Source organism: Convolutriloba macropyga, chromosome 7 (genome assembly GCF_964194025.1).
Source record: "Convolutriloba macropyga chromosome 7, txConMacr16.3, whole genome shotgun sequence".
NCBI classification, from domain to species: domain Eukaryota; kingdom Metazoa; phylum Xenacoelomorpha; order Acoela; family Convolutidae; genus Convolutriloba; species Convolutriloba macropyga.
The window spans coordinates 63,268,020-63,291,733 of record NC_134474.1 but is presented as its reverse complement, the minus strand read 5'-3'; the positions used below and the strand labels follow the sequence as shown (position 1 = coordinate 63,291,733).

The following is a 23,714-nucleotide window of genomic DNA, read 5'->3' as shown; positions in this document are numbered from 1 at the left end:
GGGAAGTGGGGAGATCAGAGGAGGCTGTCGAAGAAGATTCAGTGTGACTTATTATTTATTTTTATTTTATTTAACTATATTAATAGTTGTAATATTGTGTAATATTAATATTAATATAACTGTGTAAGGACTATTGGGACTGACTTTAATATTGAAGTTTTAGATGTAATATTGACTGGTGCTACTAATATACTTCGTACATGGTGCTAGTAATATGGTAGTAATTAATATAGCAAGACTTGTTTTGTGGGGGGGGATTGAGGATATAAGTAGGTGACAAAAGGAAGAATTAGAGAGGCGTAGTAAATAAGTGAATGCTAGTGAAGGGTGTAATTGTGTGTTCAGAGCGTTGTTGTGTGTTTTGCGGCATGTGTTATTAACTATTAGCGGTCATTATAGCATGGTATTTAAACGTCCTTGGCATTTATTGCATAATTTGTTCTGTTTGTGTGTTTTCATTCCTGTGATTGTTCATTTTTGACTTAACACTTTAGTTTTCTGCTTGCTTAAAAACTAGTTTGACTCAATTTTTAAACTTTCAGATAGTTATTGTGAATCATGGATGTTGCCCAGTATGAGGATTTTCTGACTTTCTTGCGAAGCAAGTCGTTGTCTCAACCTGAATTGATGTATCCATCATTTGTTCGGACATCTGCGAAGCGACGAGCTTATCGGGACAAAGCGGAGCATATGGTACTGGGAACAAAGAATGTGGGGACTTCAGAGTTGGTCGTGAATCGGGAGGTGTTAATGTATAAGGTGGAAGTGAAGGTGGGGAGCGAAATGCAAGTTCAGGAGAAGGAAATTCCAACTCAGCAGATGGTGTCTCAGGAGTTATTTCATTTCATGTCGGGTTTAGTGCTTCTGCAAAGCACACTACTCGTGTGAGGTCACAAGTCGATCGCCTGAAAGCTGCTGGGTTCTTCTTTCCACGGTCTATGCGGGGATTGCAGGCCGCTGTTGAGAGGTAATTGCATATATTTATAATATTTATTTATATTTTTATTTGGTTTTCTTTAGTTTGTAACATGTAATATTAATTGTGAAGTGGTGTATGATTTTTGTTTAGAGCTAATCGTGAATGTGTGCCATGTTTCGCGAAGAAGATGCACGGCAAAGAGGTGCAGTGCACTTTTTTCCGTGCAAATCTGCGTGCGAACGTGTGTGCCGAATTGGGCTACGAGTTTTACAATGACATTTATGCTGAGTATGTGGACATAGTGTCATTTAAAACTCCAAAGTTGCTTGGTGCGGCTGGTGTGAGGGCCGAAGTTGGTGGTCTGTGTGCTCTCAGTGCTCTGTACTACACTTTAACTGGTCGGAAGTCAGGTATTTGTTGTGTTTTGTCGCAATTTTCAGTAAGTTTATTACTGTAATTCACATTTGTTCGGTGTGTTACAGACAAGAAGGTTCCCAAGCATAATGTTCGCGCTCTACGCTTGGCTATTGTGGCCAAGATGCGTTCGCCTGGGTTCTCTGAACTTGTAAAGGACTAGTTAGGGTACTTTGTGTCGGAGTATGAGATTGCTGAGAGTGAAGATAATGGGTCGTTGGCCGAGTTCTGGGTAAAGTTTCCTGTTATACTTGGTAATCCTGGTACGTGCATTTGTAGGTAGATATTATCTGAGGTTTTGCTATTTAGTTTGTCGGTATGGCTTATTTCCTCGGATGCAACGTCAACATCTATTGGCAGTATACTGAGGAAATCGGGGGCGGCTGGGTGTGTTACAGGCATTCGATCAATGCGAAAGCCACCGCTCCTGCTGTACTGATCCAGTGCATCGGGAAATTCATCGACAATGAGTATCGGTACCATTGTGAGCCAATCGTAGACTTTCCAAAGTGAGTATTTAACTGTTTTTGTGAAGATTTATCGTGTTTTTCATATAATTTTGAGGCTTTTTGTTCATTATAATGACATTTAAACAGGTTGGACGATGATGAGCAGTACGTGACTCGTTCTACTTGGACAAGGGGTCAAGCCGGTCAGAGTACTAGTGGTGGTGGTACCGTGGCTGAGAATAGCGCCGATGAGAAATGACTAGTGTCGGTGCAATTGTATACATCATGTAGTTTTTGATTATTATTTGTCAATTGTAGCTTTGATAATTGGTTTTGACTGTTGGCACTAGCAGCTTTGAAGTGTGTGAGCATGTGGTAATATTTTAATTACAGTGTGTGACTTTATAATGACATATTTATGAAAGTGAAATTCTGGTGACATAACGACTTTTTTTATTTTTTAGCATTAACTTTAATTTACTTGTAAATTATTGATCATGGACTGGTTCTAATGGTTCTAGATTCTTATTCTGGTTGTTAGCAGCACTAGTATATAATTTGAACTGGTTTAGAAGGGTATTTGGTACTAATTTTCACATGTAATTTCTTCGTAATTTTGGCCAATTTTCCGCATCAGGGCTGGTGTAGCATATATGTGAATTTTTCAATTTTTATTGAATTTTGGGCAAATTTTTTGGCTTAACCCACTCAGTAGACATCGGTGGGGAATAACTATGCTATAAATTCAGGTTTTTCGGCACTTTTTGGTCAACTTTTTCACTAATGTATGAAAAACCGAAAAATGCGAAAAATTGAGGGCTCCAGCGTCACTCAATTTTTAAATTGCTCCAATCGGGCTCAAAATTGGTAGGTCGCTTCAATGGCTTAAAAAACCCTGCAGCGCAAAAATTTGGCGCAATTTAAGCATTTTTCGCAAAGTTATGATTGTTTTCGTGATCTGAACCTGGCTATTTTTGAATCATGAAATTCCGGTCTGAATAAGTCGTCACTGTTCATACATTATCGGTATTGAATGGTTAAAATGGTACTGTCTGTGCTTGGTACTAATGTATATTGGTGAATTATAGGGTTTGAAGCTATTTATCGGGTCAGAACATTGATTTTTGCGTCCAAAATGCTAATTTTCAGGCATGATTTTTCCACTAATTGAGCTTCGTCGAGACATGTGTCAGTCTGGTGATTCTCTAGTGGCCTAAATCAGGTGCTAACTGTTAGTACTGATATCTGTGGCTATCAGGGGTAGCATTTTGGTAGGTTTGAAGTTGAATAATATGTGTTTTGTGCCGGTTTTTCTGTGAAATTTACTAGATTTTTACTTGTGAAGCATCTTGTTTTGTGCATAAGTTGAAATAGATTGGAGATAATTGATTTTTGACAGTAATTGTGGGTCATACTAGCGAGTACTATGTTGGTAGCGACTATTGGTGCAGTTTGGTGCATGATTTGACTTTATTATGTGGAGTTTTTCACTTTAGAACTTTGGGCTAAATTTGATCAGATATGTGTAATTTTCGATTTTTTCACTTTTTTCAACATTTATGAATATTTGTGCAATTGTATGGGTTTATTGGGCTTTGACAACTACTAGGGAGACTGAATATTGGATATGGGCTCATAATTCGGCTATTTGATACTATTTTTCTGGTCTAAATCTGGCTCTATTTTGGCAAATTTGAGAAGAGTTTGGTAGGCTTCAGTTTTTTACTAGTATTTCAACATTTTACTTAACAATTTTCAATATTTGGTAATTTTCAATAATTAATATGGGCGTGTAGAGCTTGAGCATGCGGATGTTTTAAGCTAATAATATCAGATTTTCGATCAAAATTTCGTATTTTATGAACTTGTTCGTAAATTTTCAAAAAGTCTCCAAAATTGGTGAATCGCTTTATAGGCTCAAAAAACCTTGCAGCGCAAAAATTTGGGCAGTTTCAACTATTTTTTCACGAGTTATAACGTTTTTGCTGCAGTGAACCTGGGTTTTTTGAAAAGGCTCAGATAGGGGATAGGTTATTGGCTATGAGGCTATAAAAAACTTGTTCAGAATGATTGATATTGCTATGTTTGGACTGCTAATGAGTAGGGCTAACTGAATTAACAAAAAAATTGGGCATATTCAGGTATTAAGATGCATTTTTGATCACTTTTTCTGGAAATTACACTTAAATTTTTGTGATTTTCGTTATTTTGGCAGTGTTTTCTCAGCTTATATTGGCACTAGGGGGCTGGGAGTGCATATTCTGAGAGCTATAGTTGTGGGCGTGCTGATGGTGTGATTAATTGCTGTCAGAAGTTAATAATATTGACTCTAGCTGGAAATAACTGTATTTTTCCTGAAAAAATTGTGGCGATTTCAGAGCTTATTTGGGTTTAAGTCTTCATGGTTGATACTGGGATGAGCTGCGACTGGTTTTTATGGTACTACAAGGCTAGTGAGGGGTTGCACTAGGGTTGTAGGGGGTATAGGTGGCTTTAATCGGGTCAGGTGGAGAATAAAATGACAAAATTTTCGAAGCGGAGGATTGAAGCAGAAGCGCAATTTTCGTTTTTTCATCATTTTTCAACATATAGTGAGAAACATGGGGTTTTTATGGTTGTTTAAGTTTGTACCATGTAGGTGGTAGCTGGGAATAGCTGCTGGAGGCATTTGGGACAGTTTTTGGCATGTTTTTGGGATATAATTTACACTACATTTTAATCAATTTTAACGCACTTTGGTAGGGTTCGGTATTTTTGTCCTAACTCATTTTTTATTGATTTTTGACAGGATTTTTGGGTACTGGGATGTCAAGCGTGAGCAGTAGGATGGTCTAGGGCTATAAAATGGGTCAATTGGGGGTTTTTTGTGGGAGCTATCATTGAATTCGAGCGGATTCGAAAAGTGTCAAAAATTGAGGTCTCCAGCGTCACTCAATTTTTAAAGTTCTCCAAATCGCTTCAAAATTTGCATGTCGGTTCCTCCGCTTCAAAAATGCTGCAGCGCAAAAATTTGGGATGATCGGGGCATTTTTCACAATTTTATGACTATTTTTCTGAAGTGAACCTAGGATTTTCGGAAGGGTCAATTTTAGGCTAAGTTTTTGGTACTTAGAACGGGTCGAATGGGGTCAATAATAGCTGGAATCGCTTCTACTGGATAAGGGCTTTTCAGAACAATAGGTTAATCCAGGTTCAGACAAGTAGTTCTGGAGATATAACAAAATAACTAGGATTTGAGGTCAAAATTTTTCGAATTTTTGGCGATTTTTGGACTTTAGGGCTAAGTTGCTCAGGCTTGTTGGACTTTTTGGACAAATGAAGGGTGCTGACTGTACTGGGCTGTACATGCTAATGGATATAGATGGTTATGGGTAGAGGGTCGAAGACTTGGCATATAAGCTCAAAAATGATGTTAAAATCTAATTTATCATAGCCACTGGCGAGTTTTGGAAGACTTAAGTGTGAAATTCCTGCATCTATTACTATTTCTCTCAGTTCATAGAGACTTGCTAATACGGATTCGTATGTGGGTTTGTGGCAGTATCTAAATTTGGTAACTAAACTGAAGATATAACGTTCAGAAATGGGGTCGAAGTAAATTAAAACTGAGCCAATATCAGGTGGATATCTAAGTCTAATTCCACTTGGGGCTGCTGGGTACCAGCTTTTGACTTGTCGGGCTAATCCCTTTGCCATTGCAAGGTCTGCTGATATACAGTGTGCAAAAGAGTATGGTGAATATAAGATATCTGTTGGAGAACTTAGATATGTTGCATTTATTTCTTGACTAAAATGGTTTAAATTTTGATTGGATGAGCCTTGTGAAGATTTTTTCGATTGAGATCTAAATACTGGTTTGTTTGCTGAACTGCTGGGCTTTTTCCCTGAATATTTTGCTATACTTGCTCTAACTTGATCTAGTTTTGTCTCTCTACTTGGTGTATTTAACTGTTGTGCTGCTTGTGCTGATGCTTTTATTGCTTCACGTTTTTCTTCTTGTTCCAGTCTGGCACGTGCATTTTTTGGTCTAGGACTGCCTGATCTTCTGACTTGGTTGGTTAGGTAAGGGTTTGTTCTATCTTCTTTATGCAACATTATTTCTCTATCAAATTTAAATCCGCGTACATTTTTTCGCCGTTGGTAGTCTAGTGGTTTGAATGCACTTTTCTCTGGTTTTCGTTTAGGATTATAAGGTCGCGCTCTTATTTTTCTATCAGTTAAAGCATATTGTTCTTCGTGTGTTTCTGGGGGTGATTCAATATCGAATGGTAATATTGACGGTTGTGGCTGTTGAGCTGGTAGAAACATTTCATCATCTGATGAGGATGATACTAGAGGAACACTAACTTCTGGTTCTTGCTGTCTGATTTCATCAGCAATTAACGGATTAACTGGTATTCGGGCAATTTGCTCTGCGTCCAGATTTAGGTCAGCTAAATTTTCGTCTGAACTACTATTTTCGTCAAAAAGATTTGGAATTGCTTCATCTGAACTTGAGGAGTCAAATACTGGAAGATGAACTGGGGCAGTTCGTGGTCTAACTGCTGGTGCTACTACCCTTGGTGGGGCCGGTGGTGCTGCTGGAGGTGCTGCTTCTGCTGGTCCTACTAATGGTCCACCTAGGGGAACATTTATGGTCACTCTGACTGGATCTTGTTTCTCTTTTGTAGCTTGTTTTATTTCCTTTTCTTGTTCGTTTATCAGTTCTGGAATGTGTTTATCAAAAAGCTCTGGCTCCATGTGTTGTCTTCTAGATGGATCAGGTTGAAAGTTTGCCGGGTTGATGACTTCGAGGTCTTCAGGAGTTTCACTTGGCTTAATTGGCTTCAATCTGATGCGATGAACACATTGGGTGTAGTTCGTATTTACTTTTCGAATGATGTAATTAGAATCAGTAAGGACTTTTTCCACTTTATATAGCGGTAGCCATTTCTGAACTTGGGAAGCTATTACTGTTGATTGCTCTAATAGCTTAGGATTTAAAAGTAAACAGAATGATTTTTCTGGAATTGGTTTTGCTGATGCTTTTTGATCATAATACTTGTACTTCAAGTATGCGGTCGTCAGTTTTTCTTTGTTTTCTCCAAACTTTTGCATCATGGCGTCTTGCAGTTCATTTACAAAGTCAGAGTTTACTGCTACTGCATCCATTACTTTTCTGGAGAACCTAATGTCGAGGGGTTTTATGGGTTCTCTGCCATGGAATAAAGTTGAAGGACAACAATTTGTCGCCGAATATGAAGTATTATGAATAAAAGTTGCAAGAGGAACATATTTGTGCCAGTCTTTCCATTGTTCCTCAGTATTGAGTTTTAATATTCGTTTCAGTGGTCCGTGAGATCGTTCTACTGCTCCAATAGTTTGAGGGTGCTTTAGTGAGGCATGTTATAACTTTACTTCTAATAAACTTGCTAATTCTGACTTTAATTCAGAAGTAAAGTTTGTATCTAAGTCACTAAGTATCGTTTGAGGAATGTAGCTGTGCTGGAAGAACACCTTTACTAGTTCTCGGGCTACTGTGTCAGCGTATCCATTTGTTAATGGAACTGCGAATAGGTACTTTGTGAAAACATCTATTCCACTCAGAACATACTCAAATTGCGATGACTTTAGAGGGCCTACTAAATCTATTTGGAGCATATCTCCTAGATATGATTGTAGTGAACTGACTGGTTGTAAATTTGGTGTAATATGGCTTTTTGGTACTCTGTTCAATTGGAGACAAGTAAGGCAGTTTTTGATGAAGCTAATGAAATGTTCGGTGAAGCCTGGATAATAAAATCGCTTTCTAAATTCCTGAATTGTTGCTTTGATGCCTAAGTGACCTGCTGTTTGTGAATTATGGAGCCTATATATAGTCTCTTTCCACAAATGCTTAGGTATACAGAATTGTTTATGAAGTACTTTTCCAGTATCATCATAAAAATTCCGGTATAAGACATTCCCTTCAAGAAGTAATCTGTTTAAGTGCTTGTGATACTTTTTTAAGTTTGTTGTAGCATACTTTAAGTCAGGTTGTTGATTATTTTGTTGAATCCAGCTTATTACTGTTCTAATGTCTGCGTCTTTTTGCTGCTCTTCTGCTAAGTTGAGGCTAATTAAGTTGTCTGTAAGATCTGGGAATTCATCTAATGGATTTGGGTACTCAATTGAATTTATTTCTGTTTTTCTTTTTAGTTTAAATAGCCCTTGTATTTCTGATATGGGTAAATTATTCTGTTTCTTTTTGTAGTCTTCGTAGAGCCCAAGCTTCTTAATGACGTCAATTTTGTCACTATTAATTTAATCTCCAAAAGTTTCAGTATCAAATAACACATTTAGTTCAACGTCAGGATTCTGGGCTTCTGTATCTATTTCTATTTCTCTAACAGGAATTCTATCTGTTAACTTTAAAGACATTGTTGCTGTTTTGTCATTCTCCTTTCTAGAGAGGAAATCTGCGGCGTAATTAGCACGTCCAGGAATGTGAGCAATTACTATATTAAATGCGAGTACTCTGTCTAAACAATTCCAAAGTGATGGCGGTATTACTTTTGACTGAAAGAATTGTGTGAGGCTTTTGTTGTCAGTGAGTATAATTACTTGTTTGCTTGATCCCCAAATGTAGTGTGGAAAGTAGTCCAGCGCGTAGTACAAAGCTAGGAACTCTTTGTTATAAATTGAGAACTTTAATTGTGTGGCATTAAACAAATGCGATCCAAACGAAACGGGAGCGTATGTTTTCTTTTCTTTCTTTCCTGTTTCATTTACGTAGTCTTCCACCATTAGTACAAAACCTGCACCGTGGTAACTAGCGTCACAAAGAATTACATACTGTAGCCCTGGTTTTGGCAATCGCAAAGTTACATTCGTTGCTTCCATTAGATCCTTCTTTATTACTTCTAATGCTTTTACATGTTCTTCTGTGGTTTCTATTACTGCATCCTTCTTCAGGAGCTTGTAAAAGAACATTAGTTTTTCACCTAGATTAGGGATGTATTTTCGGAAGAATTGAGTAAAGCCAATTAATCGTTTTACTTGTTTTGTTGTTTTCGGCATTTTGAATTTATCAAGAAATTTAGTTATTTTCGACTTTTCTGGTGATATTCCTTCTGCACTGATGTTATTTCCAAGGAATTTCATTGTATCTGTTGCTATTTCACACTTTTCTGGAGACAATTTCAGTCCCGATTGACGTATACATGTAAAGATTTCTCGTAAAGAAGGTACCAATTGTTCAAAATTTGTTACTGCGTTTCCAATATCATCCATAAACCGGGTACAATTTCCTGAAGCTAGGCATGGGTCCAAGTAATGTCTAATAAAGGAACTAAATCCTGTTACTGACTTATTCAATCCTTGTGCAAGACATTTATATGCATAAGTTCTCGAAGCAAAGTTAAATGCTAGCAATTGCACTGATACATCGTCTGCCATTTGCACGCAATGATATGCTTGAGAACAGTCAAGTTTTGTGAACAATTTTTTTCCAGCAAAGTAATTTATTGCGTCGCTCATGTTCGAAATCGGGAAATTCGTATTCACGTAGTCATTTTTCAGCAAGTGGTTTACTTTTCTCAGGTCAATTAATAGTCTAAGTCTTCCTGAATTCTTTCGTTGTGCGAAAAGTGGACTACTAAATCTTGATTGAGACAAAGTTGTTATCAGTCCGTAATAATGCATTAATGCTAGTTCTACTTCTAGCTCATTTCTCAAATGGACAGGTGTTGGAGGACCTTGTTCATAAATTGGTATACTTCTTTCTGGAGTTAACTTTATTTTTAAGTCTGTGTTATATCCAACATCAAATCTGTGTTTCGCAAAGATATCACTGAATTCAACTAGTAGTTCACCTACTACTGCTTTTTTCTCATCATTGAGGGCTGATTTTTCCCACGGAAACTTGCTCAAAAAGGTTATTTTATCCTGATTATTACCCTTTGGATCTAATTTCTCCATTTCTTGCAGTTTTAGCAGTTGCTCATAGATATCTCTCTGCAAGGGCGACAAATTTGTCGGATCTGGGCACGTTTCAGGCGTTGGGAACCACAATTTTTTATATTCCGGGGCCGGCTTTGCTGGTTGGGCCTTTCTTTTTGGCGTATCTGTGACTTGAATTAATTGATTATTTCTGTTAAATAATTTTCACTCATTTTTGCTACCTTTATTAATTGAGGATCTACTTCTAACAACTTTTCAGCTTGGTCTGATGTTAAGAATGAAAATTTGGCTATTTCTTCGCCTTTATTTATGGTAATTGGGTGATCAGTAATGTTCAGGACGTAGATGTAAAGAATATTATTTTCAGCAACTTTACTTAGAGATGATGTTAATATTACTTCACTAACTTTTTCAAAAATTTCGTTTGGAATTATTATTCCACAAAGGTCAGTGAATGATTCTAGTTTATCATAAAGCTTACATTCTAATACTGCTTGTTGATTCGGCTGTAAAACTTGCTTTTTCTGTGTATAAACTCCAAATTTTTTGCGTTTTACAACTCTTCTGGGTTGCTTTTCTGGCTTTATTTCATTTATTTGCAGAGTTTGATCAGGGAATTTAATGTAACTTTGTCCTGGGCAGATGCTAACTTTGTGTTTAACGAAGAATGGGTCGCCTAATATTACAGGAGTTGTGACAATTAAAACAAGGAAATCTTCTAAATGTTTGTGTGCCCAATTTAAATGTAACTTTAATTGCTTTGTCAATTTTAACTATATTTCCGTTTGCCATTTTAACTTTATCTAGATCAAGCTTTTCTATTTCTGTTATTGAATTGATATTTGTATTAATTAGCTCCTTGTAAAACTCACGACTTATCACGTTGGCAAATGCTCCTGTATCGATTAGTGCGCGTCTTTCTAATTCTCCATTAAATTTAACTTTAACATAGGACAATGTTCTGCCTAAAAGTGGGACAATGCTGAATAATTGCTGAACGTGTGGTGTTGGCTTTGGCGAGGATTGAGGTACTTTTGTTGGGAGTTGCACAGAATTATTAACTTTACTTTTATTATTATTACTTTTGCGTTTTCTACGCTTTTTGTTACTTTTAATATAAATTGGCTTTCGTTATAATGGTTAACTGAGTTCTTATAATTTTTATTTTGTTTTTTAAAGTTGGGTGGCTTTATTAGTTTTTTTGTTGATTAAATGGGTAATTCATACCTCTCATATTTCTACTTTGGAGTGCACCAGCGCGACTAAATTCTTTTGCTTTTTGCATACCATATCGGTCTTGTGCTGGACTATCGTAAACTATACCCTGTCTAAGAAGGTTTTGAGGGGTATTTTTTGTTGGGAACCGGTAAACTGGTCAATTAACATAAGCTGGGTGAACAAATGGGGAACTATCTGAAGGTTCAGTCCAATAATTACGAGTTTGTGGCTGTTCGTTAGAATAAAACTGTCTAGGGGCATTAAATTGTGGTCTAAACTCTCGGTAATTATTAGCACGAGGAGCATACTGTTGCTGGGGCCGATAGTTTTGCTGAACTGGACGATAATTAGGCTGATATTGAGGGTAGTTTGGTCGATAATTTTGATATTGGGGGCGGAAATTTTGTCTATAACTTTGTCTGTAGACTTGTTGAGGGTAATGTGGTGTGAATATGTTTACTGGGCCTTGTTCTGATGGCTCATTTTTAGGTGCTGATCTCTGCTCAAATTTCTGTTCAAGTTCTTTCTGATTATTTGAAATAGTAGTTATTGCTTTTAACATTTTATCAGTATTTGTTTCAGTTATTTCATTAAAACCGTCGTCGAAGTACTCTTCTCTGTTGCACATCTCCCTAATTGCAATTTGTTGGCTAGCTAGGGTGCATAATTGATCAATTGTATCTGTGTCTGGCCTTTCTAAGAGCTTAGGCTTAAGCCAGTTTGGCATAGACTTAATAAAGAAGCGCTTTATTTGCTCGTTTTTTCTGTTTTCTGACATCTGAAGGGCAGAATCTCTTGCTGCTGTCTCTCTTTCGAATCTACGAGCTTCTGGGTCGCCTACTCCTGCTGGCGCTACTATTATTTCAGGTGCTGGATATGCTTTATTGGCTTCAGTTCTTATTTTTACTAAGAAATTTTTAACAGTGTCTGTTTTTGGATTAAACTTTTGATTCTCTAACTTTATAATTCTGATCTCTCTCAAGTCATCCTGCGTGAATCTATTTCTTAGAGCTGTTATACTGTCTTCGAAGACTAGTCTAGTAGCCTCTGGTAGGGTTAAGAAGTATCGTAAAGCGTCTCCTTTTAAATGTTATTGCAGAAAATTCGCTTGTTGCGCGTTTGCGATTGCTGCAACTCCGATTGCACCTGTTATTAGTTGTTCAAACTCGTTAAAATTGTCCGTTTCTGATCCAGAAAAAGGCGTGATGTTGATAAATAAAGCACGAAAATTAATTTTACAAATTCATTTACTCACAATATCCTCGTTTGCAAATACGCTGTGTTGTTTTTGTCCGTTGTGGCGGCTGTGGTTGAGTTTGTTCCAGTTATTGTCCACTCAAGCACTTTTGAATTGTTGTTACACTTAGTCCACAGAGACACAAACACAGTTTCCACTCATTCTTTCCTTTGTTACTGCTTTCTGCATTATCGTCTTGCTCGAAAAGGAAGTGCTGGATGCTGGTCTGGATGATTGGAGGCTCTTAAGGTAATGAAGAAAAGGCAAAAGAAGAAAATGTCGAAAGAAAGAAAGAAAATATCGAATATATCAAAGAATTAATCAGAGTTTCGGTTCGTTAAACTGGAGAACAGTTAATAACTCCTGCCACCATGTTACGCACTGATTTTTACTAGTATTCCTCGTGGTGTTATTGAGGTTTATATTAGAAGTAATTAACTTGAATAATTGGCATTTTACAAGGACTTATTTTGGTGTTTCACAGTGCGATTTTTAGCGGATATAATTTGAATAAAATTAGCTAGTAATAGCCTTTTATTGAGCGGTTCAGATGCGTGATAAATCCACTAGTTTGCCTTGCATTTTAGTGTTAAGTTAGTCGCTATTTCTTCTGTAACTAAGTTTATCAAACTTGGAGGTTTTCAAGAGAATTTCCAGTTCAATCTTTAATTATTTTTAGCAAGAATTGTTTAATAATTTTAACAAGAAGTTTCTCAAGTTTTATCAAGTTTTTATAAGATGATAGGCAACTGATTGTCAGGCTGGTTCTCCGGTGTTCTGGAGATCGTCGTTCCGCAGGGTTGTGCCTCGAGTTGTATTGGTCCTTCGCAAATATTTACTGATTTTCAAGTAGGACGATTTCCGGCTTTTGTACGTCTCTTGGTGTTTGTTCAAGACATATACAATTCCGTATTAGCACCTACTTTATCAGAATAATTACTTCACCAAGTACATAATCTCTCATAAAGTTATTTACTGATTATGTGAATTTATCATCAAGAAACTCAAAAAAGTAAATATTGAGGCTTTTAGGCACTTGAAGTGTTTGCTAGTAAAACTGTCAATCTGCGGTTGTTTTTCATAAACATAAACAAAATAGGGGTTACAGGCCTAGATGGAAATACTGGCTATATATGGCCTTGAAACTAACTGAATATGAACTAAATTATAGCACTTATTTATGGATATTTAAAGGAAAATCATCACGTAACTATGAGGGACAAAATAGGGGCGTGACACATATCCAATGATAGTTTTGACCGAACTATAAGGTCTATAATGTCTGAGAGGACAGTTTGAAGATCTCCTACTGGGAATGTTAAATAAAGCACCAAAGAAAGATATCGTACTTAATATTGATAAAGGGTTGAAACTAGTTGCAGGTATGATTCCTTTTCGGAAATCCACAAATTTAGAAAGAAACAATCAAGGTCCATTAGATGACAAAAACAGTAATCTGGATTTCAGAAGACGTTTCCGTAGTCATGTTTTTTATTTAAAGAAAACATTTTACAGAACGTTTGCCAGCAAAGGATTCAACGGTTGCCTGATTTCGATTTAAAGTATCAATATTAGATTTTCGCAATAACTTTTACCGTTTCACCTGCATACAGATGCAATTACAATAACTTTGCTTTCAGGATTTAGCTGATAAATATCAGTCGGAATAAATTAATTATTACTAAATAAAATTTAGAAATTCAAAAGTTTGTTCAATTTAGAAAAGGCAAAATTTTTTTATTGATACAACTTTGTTTTTTTTGGAAACGGCTGTCAAAAAAAATAAATTTTATATTTTGTAAACCGTCACGTCAAAAAAACGGCTTTACACTTAAAAATGTATTTTCAAAAAATTTCTGAATTAGAATGAACTGACTTTTGTTTTCTTACTAATAGCGCAATATCGAGGAAGTTTCTAGATTTTGAGTTGGAAGTATGTGTCAGTGATTTTGAACACGTAATTTATGAAAAAGAGAATTCATCAAAAAGTAGCACGAATCTGAAAAATTGCTAAAACTTGAAAAAATGATAACAACAAAAAGATGAAAAATTATGCATAAACTTGAAAGTATTCATAATCAATTCAAATTAAATTCATAAACTTTAATAACTTCTGCCCATTTTTTTCAAAATGCTTTTACTTCACCTGTAGAAAACTACTGAATCTGTTATCCTCCAATTTACCCATTTTTAAACGCATTTTTGTCATAATTTCAAAACATTAAAAAATGTTAATTTTATACTTAACAAGTTTCACATTGAAGTACTTCATGACATACACTTATTAGAAAGGTCAAAAAGCAGGTAAAGTAAAAAAATTTCTGAAGCTCAATTTTTTCTCGAACAATCAAAATTTAGAATGTACCTTCAATGATCGATTCAGATCTTTAACGCTTTCTAAAGACACTAATTTTTTATCTCTCGGCAAGAGATATTGACGTAGGGCTTGTATTAAGTTGATAACTCTCACCTCATGTGGAGAGTTAGGACAAAAATCCTCAGCCAGAACATATTTCAATTTAGAAAGACAAAAATTAAAATTTTTTACATTATAACTCACTTATTCCTTCATGTAAAGTGAATGAGAGGACGGAGTGTTTGTGTCCCTTGTATGTGCGAGTGCAGTCTCCGAATTCTGTGATCCAACTCTTTGCACAGTGATCACTACTCGCACTGAACAACAGTTTGTTCAACACCTGTAAACACGCAAAAATATAAAACCTCAGTAAATATTGTTCAAACTCTGCTCAAATTGGGATCAAATTTTTGGTCACAACAATTGTATCAACTTTTTGAACCAATTTTATTTCAGCGTTATTTTCGGTGATTGAGTTTAGGTAAGTGCTGTTTTTAATTATGAAAACACCTTTAATACACAACTTCTGAAGGATTACTTTTTTTTCTTTAAGTGCAAGCATGTTTCAGAAAACCATCTTCCAAAGCAAATTTTAGGCGATCAAAGCATTCGTTCGTGACATAATTCAAAAAAGGTAAACACTTTAGTAAAAAAGGTAATTTGAAAATTTTGCCTTCGATAATTAGTTAGATCACGCTGTGTCAACAACGCGCCATCTGATTATAAACAAAGCTTTTTCGCATCAGTTACCTTGATAGTAGAAAATTTTGGATTTATGTTTTATTTTTTAAAAAGGGTGTAATAGCATTCCAGTTTGCCCAAGAACTCAAAATTCTAAATACTTGTTTGTATTCATGTGCAAGCTAAAACTATTCAGCAAAAAATGCTCGAATCGTCAAACATTTTGAGCAAATATAGATGTAAGCGCAGCCAAATGGGGTATAGGAAAAAAACCCACGGAAAACCCCACTTAGCTTAAGATAGGAAATAAACCCCCACGGAATTAAACCCCCATTTTAAAGTTGTAAAAAGGGGGTTTATTTCCGTGAGGGTTTATTTCCTACTTAAAATGAAGTGAGGTTTTTTTCCGTGGGGTTTTTTCCGCAACCAGCCAAATGATGCGTGAAATTCTTTTAACGCAAGTTTTTTTTTAAAAAAAAACATTTATTTTCATTTCTATTGAGAAAAGCGTCAAAAAGTATAGATTTCTTGTTTGGAATTCTAAAGTAAATAAATTAAAAGCGAACTTTTTCTAGTGTAAAAAATGAATACTAAAAGTTAATTTTTGTAGTTCTGTTTTCCAAAAAAATGATGCTTCAAAGGTAACGTATGGAATCAATTCAAAGACTTTTGAATAATAATCACGTATAATAGAATTGAAACATCAGATTTCTCAATGTCAAAAAAATGTATAAAATTTTTATTGCCCGCGTTTAATTTCATTATTCATATAATTAAAACAAAATTATTGCCGAGAGAAAAAAATCGATCTCTTATCAAGCTTTCACTCAATTCATTGTTTTCTAAGTTGAACAGATATCATTTATTGTTGACAAAAACTTTGCACAACAAAACAATTTTTGAAATTTCCCTCTGAATATTAGTCTAATAGTTGAAAGGAAACATCGCTAGCAGAAAGAACTAAACTTTTTCAAAAACGTTCCATCAGTTCAGTGATTTTTGGGTTTAATAGATAGTTTTAAATTTTTTAAGGTAATATAGTCACGGATTCTAATATTGAGGATAACCAATACACAGCAAAATACGTTAAATGTTTCAAAATTTTTGCCTTGTCTGCTGAAAAACGTTTAAAAACGTTGAAAATATGATGCCTCTAGTGAACAGCACAGCTACATATGCAAAATCTAAAGCAGCAAGAACCATTATTTCAATATTGTTATTGAAAAAAGAACAGAAAAACTTTTTGCAGTAGAAATTTTCAAAACGCCTTAATTGTAAGTAAAGATTAGTAACTGATTTAATTCTACAATCAAATTGATAAGCGCTTTCTGGGTATCATACCGTTTTTTGTTGCTGATGTGAAGCTATCTTTTTCTCAAAAATAAGAATTTTTGGAAGAATTTGACGGAAAAGGCCGTGATATCCAAATAATATTTCTCTCTACGATTTTAGTTTGGGATAGAGTTTGGGACTTGGGGTTAAACCGCAACCGCTCCTCAGAGTATGGCAGCATTGCTTACGGTCTGATCAGGTCTCGCCCAATGATTTCGAAGGACGGCGAAAAAAGCTAATTATGGAAAATTTGCCTCAAATCATATGAGCTTGACCTTTCTTCAACAAGATAAAAACAAGAATTAAAGACCGAATAAAAAATTTAGTTTGCAATTCAAAATTGGTGAACTATTTACGCAAATAAAAGGACCCAATTTACAGTATTTTTGTCTTAATTACAACAATTAGATAACATTAATGCTAATTTTTGATTAATGTGAAAAGAAGAATTGAAGATCGTATAAGGATCCATATATTTCTTAGAGGGTTCATTGACAAGGTGATAGTAAATTTGGTGTCAACCCTTATAGTTCTTAAACACTTTTCCTTTCTTGGAAGGTATAAAATAATAGTCTGGAATGCACAGTTCAACCATATCATTTCAATCAAACATTTGCTATGATCTAATATGTGATTTCTACCGCATTGGTCAGAATAGTTCAGCTTTAATCACGGCCAACTTACATACAATCTAAGTGAACAAAGGTACCAAATATAAAACAACAAACAAATAACAACAAGCAATCAATAAGTCAAATGCCATAACTACAATAATAGCAAACATCATCTCATATCTCACGCTAGTTCAATGAGTTCAAAAAAATGACTCAGTTTATATCAAATTTTCAGTTTTATTTTGAAACTTTTACAATCTTTCTGACTTTATTTGGTTTTGGGTACAGCAACGAGACTGCAAGTAGCACTCAATGGATATATGCTATAGGGGACTACAATGGCAGCGAGCCAGACACCGGACCTCCTAGACATACCTGGCTATTTTTCCAGGTAACTTCTCGAAGTTAAATTTGGGGGTCTCTTTTTGCACCATTTCATCATTCAGTCATTTATGACAAACTTAGTATGCAAAATAACTGTTTTTATGTAAGGAATATGGAATGTTTTGGTAAATATTTTAGCAAATTTTTAGAAAAAATTATATCACCGATTCTTTCTATAAATTTAATTTAATTCTTTCTCTTGTAGCTATCAGCCGACTGGAATTCTTTTAAGCAAATACAAGAAGTCAAAAAAGTAATTTATTCACTACTCTCGGGCTGATTGGTTATTAACTTTATTAATTAGCAAATGGCAAGTTCTATATTTTCGAGACTTTTTTGGTCTTTGGTGGACAATAGTGACAATACCACGTCACGATTTTCATTTTACGTAGTTGTTTACTATCAGAGAGTAAAAAGAAAACCGTGTAATAAAGTGTCAAAAGCGCATGAACGTCGACACATTTTTCACTGATAACATAACGATTCTCCACAATTTTGAGCTTTTAAAATCTTTACAAAACTATCCAATTACCAAAAAACTTTATTGCTTCAACTTATTTACTAGTTATTTGAGGCTCAATCCGCTCAAAATACTATTGTTTTCGTGAGTCGTGATACGGGTATCTATCTCAAAAATTAGATGAGTAACTAACTGATTTCACGACTGCTGACGTGTTCTGCTAACGATAAAGCAGAATTGGTTACCCAATAATATCGGGAGCTGAAGAGCTGGCAAAAATTTACAAATGTGATGTTCTTTTCCCAAACAGGTGGCGTTCCACTTATTCCAAAGCAATCTTATTTGTTATAGCTTTAAAAAGAAGAAGAAGTATGAAAACACACAGCCTAAAAATTGTTTCAGACTAATTCAAGACTAAGTAGCAGTTGAAATATATGACTTGTAAGGAAGCTCAGCTTTCTCTTCACATATCGAGAGATGTTTTTCTGTATGACAACATTCTTGAGCAGGTAGATAGAAAACTCTTTAGCGTAGTTTAAGAAATAGTAACAGTTCTATGTTGTAGTTTTGGTTTTGATACGGAGAAGTAACATTATATTATTAAATGAGCATCAAGGTCTGAAGAAATTAAAATCTTTAGAAAATATATCAAATTAGATAGATCCTCAAGCTGAGTACAAAAAGGGTCAAAAAGCAGACGATATACTTTAATAGGAAGCATTCAAGACCTCTCAATTACTTTTCTTTTGCTGTTAGTGATGAAACATTCATCAAAAGGGAATTGAAAGCTTTTGAGAAAAAATGCGTTTAATGAAAAACGAAGTTAGAATTATCAAAAGAATGTTCTAGAGAGACCGAACCGATGAAACCAAAATTGTTTCAAATTTCTCTATTCTATAATTCCAAAAAGGTGTCAACAACAGGAAAGAAAACAGAGCAAACTAAAGAGAAAATATATAAGCAAAATTTTAAAAAAAATAAAAAATTTCTGTATTTAAAAACAGTGTCGTTTCTATCACCATGAGCATAAAACAGAAAAAAATTAAAACTAATTTTCTTAACACGAATTTTTATTAGCGATAATCAGGCAAGACGCCAAAAAGGACTATTAATAGGATAAATAGAATGAAAAAGGTCGACAGTTTTTTGAAAACAATAAACTTCTAAGTCCAGAAAATCATCTGAATCATAAAAAGAGGTTTAGCAGTTGAAGCTTAAAACTCATGGACTTAACTTGTTGTTTTTCAAAAACAGTCGTGCAGAAGTCTAATGCTGAAAAGAAGGGATAACGTAAAGCAGCAATCAAAGCACGGCAAGTCATTAAAAACTCGCAAAAATCTGATTTCTCTCCTATCTCAGAAATAGCCAAACACACCCTGAAGGGTATTTTTTGTTACCTTTGTTGTTTTAGTGTTTTTCGGTTCCGCAACATGATATGCTTCCCTAAAACTCACTTGCAATTGACCTCAAAATCCTTGTGAAATTGTGAAGAGCTCTTTGAAAAAAGATTGAACACAAAAACAATCCAAAGTATATGAAATTGGAACTCAATAAAACCTGACTGAGTACGTGGAGCTGCTCCTAACAACTCATATTTGTTGTTGTTTTTAAAAAAGTACACCAATATGACAAAAATAATTCGTAAAAGCTGATCAATTTTAAAAGATGGCAAAAAAAACAACTGACTTCTTTTTCAAATCTCAGTGTAGTCCAAAAGTATAAAAAGCAGAACGAGTCATTGTTGACTGGTGTTCAGTCAATTGTGCATCCGGACAAAGTACTTGCTATAACTTAACAGCTTAAACTTAAAATTTGTTTTGGTTTTTCAGATTCGATATAAAATATCTTCAAAGTTTGAAAATATAACATTCAACGATCAATACTAAGAAATATCATGTTCTTCCTACAGTTCAGATCAAACTTACTGAAGTCCACGGTCCAGTTCAGACAATTTATTCGACTCTAGTCAATGCGTAATTTAGCATTGTAACGAATTCACTACCAATCAAGCTCTTGCCAGACTTCAAACAACCTCAATAAATTTAAAGTATGGAGAAATGGCCAGAATACAGAAAATTAGAAACTAACTAAGTTTATAGAAATTTCAATATTTGTTTTTGATGGTTCAACTAACATAAAAACAAATTTTTGTTTTTTTGAAACTTAGAGCGCTCTGCATAAAAATGTTGGCGGAAAGAATGCAAGCAGTGGTTCGCTAGTAATGTAAAACGTGACCCAATATCACCGAAACGACATTTGAAGACCTTAATTTTCAATTTGTCATTTTTATTGACAGTACTGGAAAAAACAGCAAAAATGAACAGATAAAAATGTTTCTCGTCTTTTAAAACTGAGTGCTAAATTTTATTTAAAAAAATTACCATAATTGAGTCTTGAGCTGCAACTAATTTTTTCCATTTCTTTATTTTTTTCAAAAGGCTTTTGATTGAGATTACAATTACCAAAATGGAGAACTAGCCCATTGAATTTTGCTATCATGATTAGTTGCTTGGGGAAGAATTAATTAAACTTGAACATCCAGATGAAAAATCTGCTGATTGTTTTACTTACTCATCTTCTCAGTAGCTCTTGGAAAATTTTTACATACGTCTTTCGCTTATCATGTTTTTTTTAGGTTTCTAATTTTGAAAGCGTTCCCTCACCCTATCCAGCCAACCAGCGTGTTAAAAGATAAATATCCAATAAGGCGGCTCTAAATGGTCCTCAAACGAACTTTTTTTAAATTTTTCAATTTTGAAAATTGTTGATTTCATATTACAACGCCAGTCCTTTTTTAACTCGCAAAAACTAGATATTGATTGGTACAAGAAATGTAAAGATGAGGAAATATGACTAGCTGAGATTACTTTTTCAGGAAACTGCAATTTCAGACCGATGCTTTCAACTCAATACTAGCAGAATTAACATGACACTTTACGAAGACTCCGAAAGCAGTGAAGAAGACTTCGATGTTCAAAAAAGCGGACTGAACATTCTAGACTTTGACGAAACTTCATGTGTTTACAATGACACGATAACTGCAGTTCTCAAAACAAAAACCGACCCCTCAACTCATATTAACCAAACCCAATATGACGTCACAATATCTCTAACAATGCGTGACATTCTAAAACTTGGCGGTCTAGTTAGATTTATGCGAGGTTCAAATATGACGGTTCGTTTATCGAATTCCGCTCTCAATTTTGATGAAACTTTCGTAAATCATTCTTTGGGTTATGAAGTACCGTTGGGCTACTCGCTTAGATGTCATAACTTGGGCGTAATCGAACTAGTTAACACAAATGAAGAAAGTAATTGGACAAGTTTGAATGTCGAAATGCACGAATTAACGATGCAAGCCTTTATATTCACCGGAACCACCCAAAAGTTTAACTTCCCGATAGATTGTCTTGCTGACTTAAAGCGTGCTTATATAGCATTGCCAATTGTTCTAACGTGTCTTGCGGTTTTAATTCCGCTGTTAACTGTTGTAAAAGCGATCAAATCGGTAAAGCGAGAGAAGAAAAATAAACAAATGGAGTTAAACAAAGACTTGTACGCTTTGAGAATGGGATTCTTGAACGCAATGAGGAATTTAGTCGCAACTCTTAGAGCTCAAATTTGCCGACGAAGGTTCAATTCAGCTTAGTGATTGGATGAGTTGAGAGCTTTTGATTAGATATTTCAGTTGCGCATACATTTTTGTTTTCGATTAGTTTTCAGTTTAATCATTTTTACTGCTCTTTTTCACCTTTTAGGCCAGTGATTGATTGTTCAATCTTCTGCTTCCTTGAGTTTGTCGTGAGGATGAGCTCTCACTTAACCATGCTTTCAGATTGACCATAATTTGACAAGTCTTGACAGCAGTAATGGAACCACGTCATAGTTTGGGACGCAAAGTGGACTTAGTCGTCAAAAAAGCGCAACACTGCTCGTGAAAAGAGCAGTCTGAAATGTGGAAATTATTAAGAAAAAAGACAGTTGAAAACAGGCCGATGTTAACTAATGTCGTTCTGCTGCGATTACCCTGAAACCACAATTATTATTTGTTCCGACCCCTACTTTAGTGGGGAGGGAGGAACTATATAATCAAATGGGTTTTTTTTCAGACAATTTTGGACGATCGATATAATCATCGTAGAGAGTTGTGAGTGGCATCATTAGAAAACCAGTCCAGCGTAGAAAATGGGATTAAAAAGATTTTTTCAATTTTCTTTTTTGATATGGAGTTATCGAGGTTTGAAGTTTTGTGAATAATTGCTGTTTTTATTCACATTTTCAGTATTTTTGACCAAATTTTCGTCAATTTTGCTTAAAAAAATGTTAAAATTGTTAACTGTACTGTTAAAAATTTCATCTCTAACGATAGAGGAGGGTTGCTGAGTTGTTCGAGCCGAGTTTTTTTGGCTAGAATTTAAGCTATTTTAGCCATATAAGAATTTTTCAAAATTAGAATTTTTTCGAGAAAATTGGGACCACATTTGCTATTTTTAGCCCACTTGCTTTAAATCTGCTGGAAGTAGACACTTTAAAACTGAGGTCGAATTCTTCTTAAGATCACAAAAAAGCTATATGTAATCCCGCTGACTTTAAGTGTTTTCTGGATCATTATTTTGCAAGTTTTTTGCAAATTTAAACCCCTTAATTACAAAAAAAGCATTATTTATTTTTGACAAACTTAAAAAAGTTGTTTAAAAACTGATCTATTTAGCAATCATTCGAACAATTGACTGTTTTGTTAGTTGCGCTGCAATATCTGGACTGATTTTAATCTCACTGTGGATCCCTACGATAAAAAATTGTTAGATTTAAATGTGGCGCGACATTTTTTTCAAAACATTTCCGCATGTATATGTTTTATGTAAATTACTGACAAGAATCCGCAATCAGGGCTCAATTAATGACAGATAATATTTACAAAAAAGATGTCCAATGATATTGCAACATGGTTTCAGAGTTAAGCTCATGGTTTTTATGGCTTTCACCAATTGTTTTCGTAAAAATTTTATAGACTTCTTGAGTTTTGCTTTCATTTGTTATACTTTTTGTCGCCCAATGACTTAGTGCCACCAGTCAAAGATGCAGTTAGCTTTTTAAGAGATATAGATGAACCTAGACAAATCTTTCAGTTGTTATCTAATGTCTGTTATGACTTTGAATATATTTGATTTAAGAAAATATCGGTGAATTTTTGAACTTTGCCACTATTTTATGTTATTTCTCTCAACTTCGGTCGCAGCCTCAGTAAAAACAGTCAGAAACCAATTTTGTGTGAGTAAAAAACTATTGTTGGAAACGGTTTTATATTCAACTAATGTTTTCCTTGTTTTGATGCTACGCGTTTCAAAATATATTTTTTTCATTTTCATTTTTGAGTATAATCGCATTTTTATGTCCTTTTTATCCCCTTTTGTCCTTTTTAGAAACATTAAACATAATATCTAAACATTGCCAATGCCGAAAGAAAAGCGCTCACTCAAGAAAAAATTAACAGCTAAAAAACAATTATCAAATGCAAATTAAATTGATGCTGTTGTTGGAGTAAATTTTTTTTGCAAATTTTCAAGAATTTTTCTCGGTTTCTTGATTTCTCGTTAGCAATTCACAAAAAATGAACAGGTATAATCAGTCCAAAAATGGGCACAAAGAAGGAAAAAAACTGACTGGATGGTGAAAAATCAACTATGGCGCAAGGATTACGCATGCTTTCAAGCTTTCAGTCAAACGACA

The 23,714-nt window shown here is 34.8% G+C and overlaps 3 protein-coding genes across 5 annotated transcripts in view; 1 reads left to right on the top strand and 2 right to left on the bottom strand.

Moving 5' to 3' along the window:
- Nucleotides 1-23,714, bottom strand: part of LOC142343235 (uncharacterized) — a 595,961-nt gene that overhangs the window by 65,764 nt on the left and 506,483 nt on the right. The window lies entirely within an intron of this gene.
- Nucleotides 1-23,714, bottom strand: part of LOC142343234 (uncharacterized) — a 374,820-nt gene that overhangs the window by 18,242 nt on the left and 332,864 nt on the right. Inside the window, exon 7 of the mRNA XM_075395008.1 lies at nucleotides 14,718-14,853. Coding sequence (XP_075251123.1) covers nucleotides 14,718-14,853 — 136 coding nt within the window. The remainder of the gene's footprint in view (nucleotides 1-14,717; nucleotides 14,854-23,714) is intronic.
- LOC142343237 (uncharacterized) lies at nucleotides 17,126-21,725 on the top strand. Its single transcript, XM_075395014.1, has 2 exons — nucleotides 17,126-17,531; nucleotides 20,860-21,725. Exons 1-2 carry the CDS (start codon nucleotides 17,349-17,351, stop codon nucleotides 21,631-21,633), a joined length of 957 nt encoding a protein of 318 aa, XP_075251129.1. The 5' UTR covers nucleotides 17,126-17,348; the 3' UTR covers nucleotides 21,634-21,725.

Coding starts and splice junctions, on each gene's coding strand:
- LOC142343237 (XM_075395014.1), top strand. CDS start 17,349: ATGACTCAGTTTATATCAAATTTTCAGTTTTATTTTGAAACTTTTACA. Junction 17,532..20,859: donor ATACCTGGCTATTTTTCCAG/GTAACTTCTCGA, acceptor TTACTTTTTCAG/GAAACTGCAATTTCAGACCG.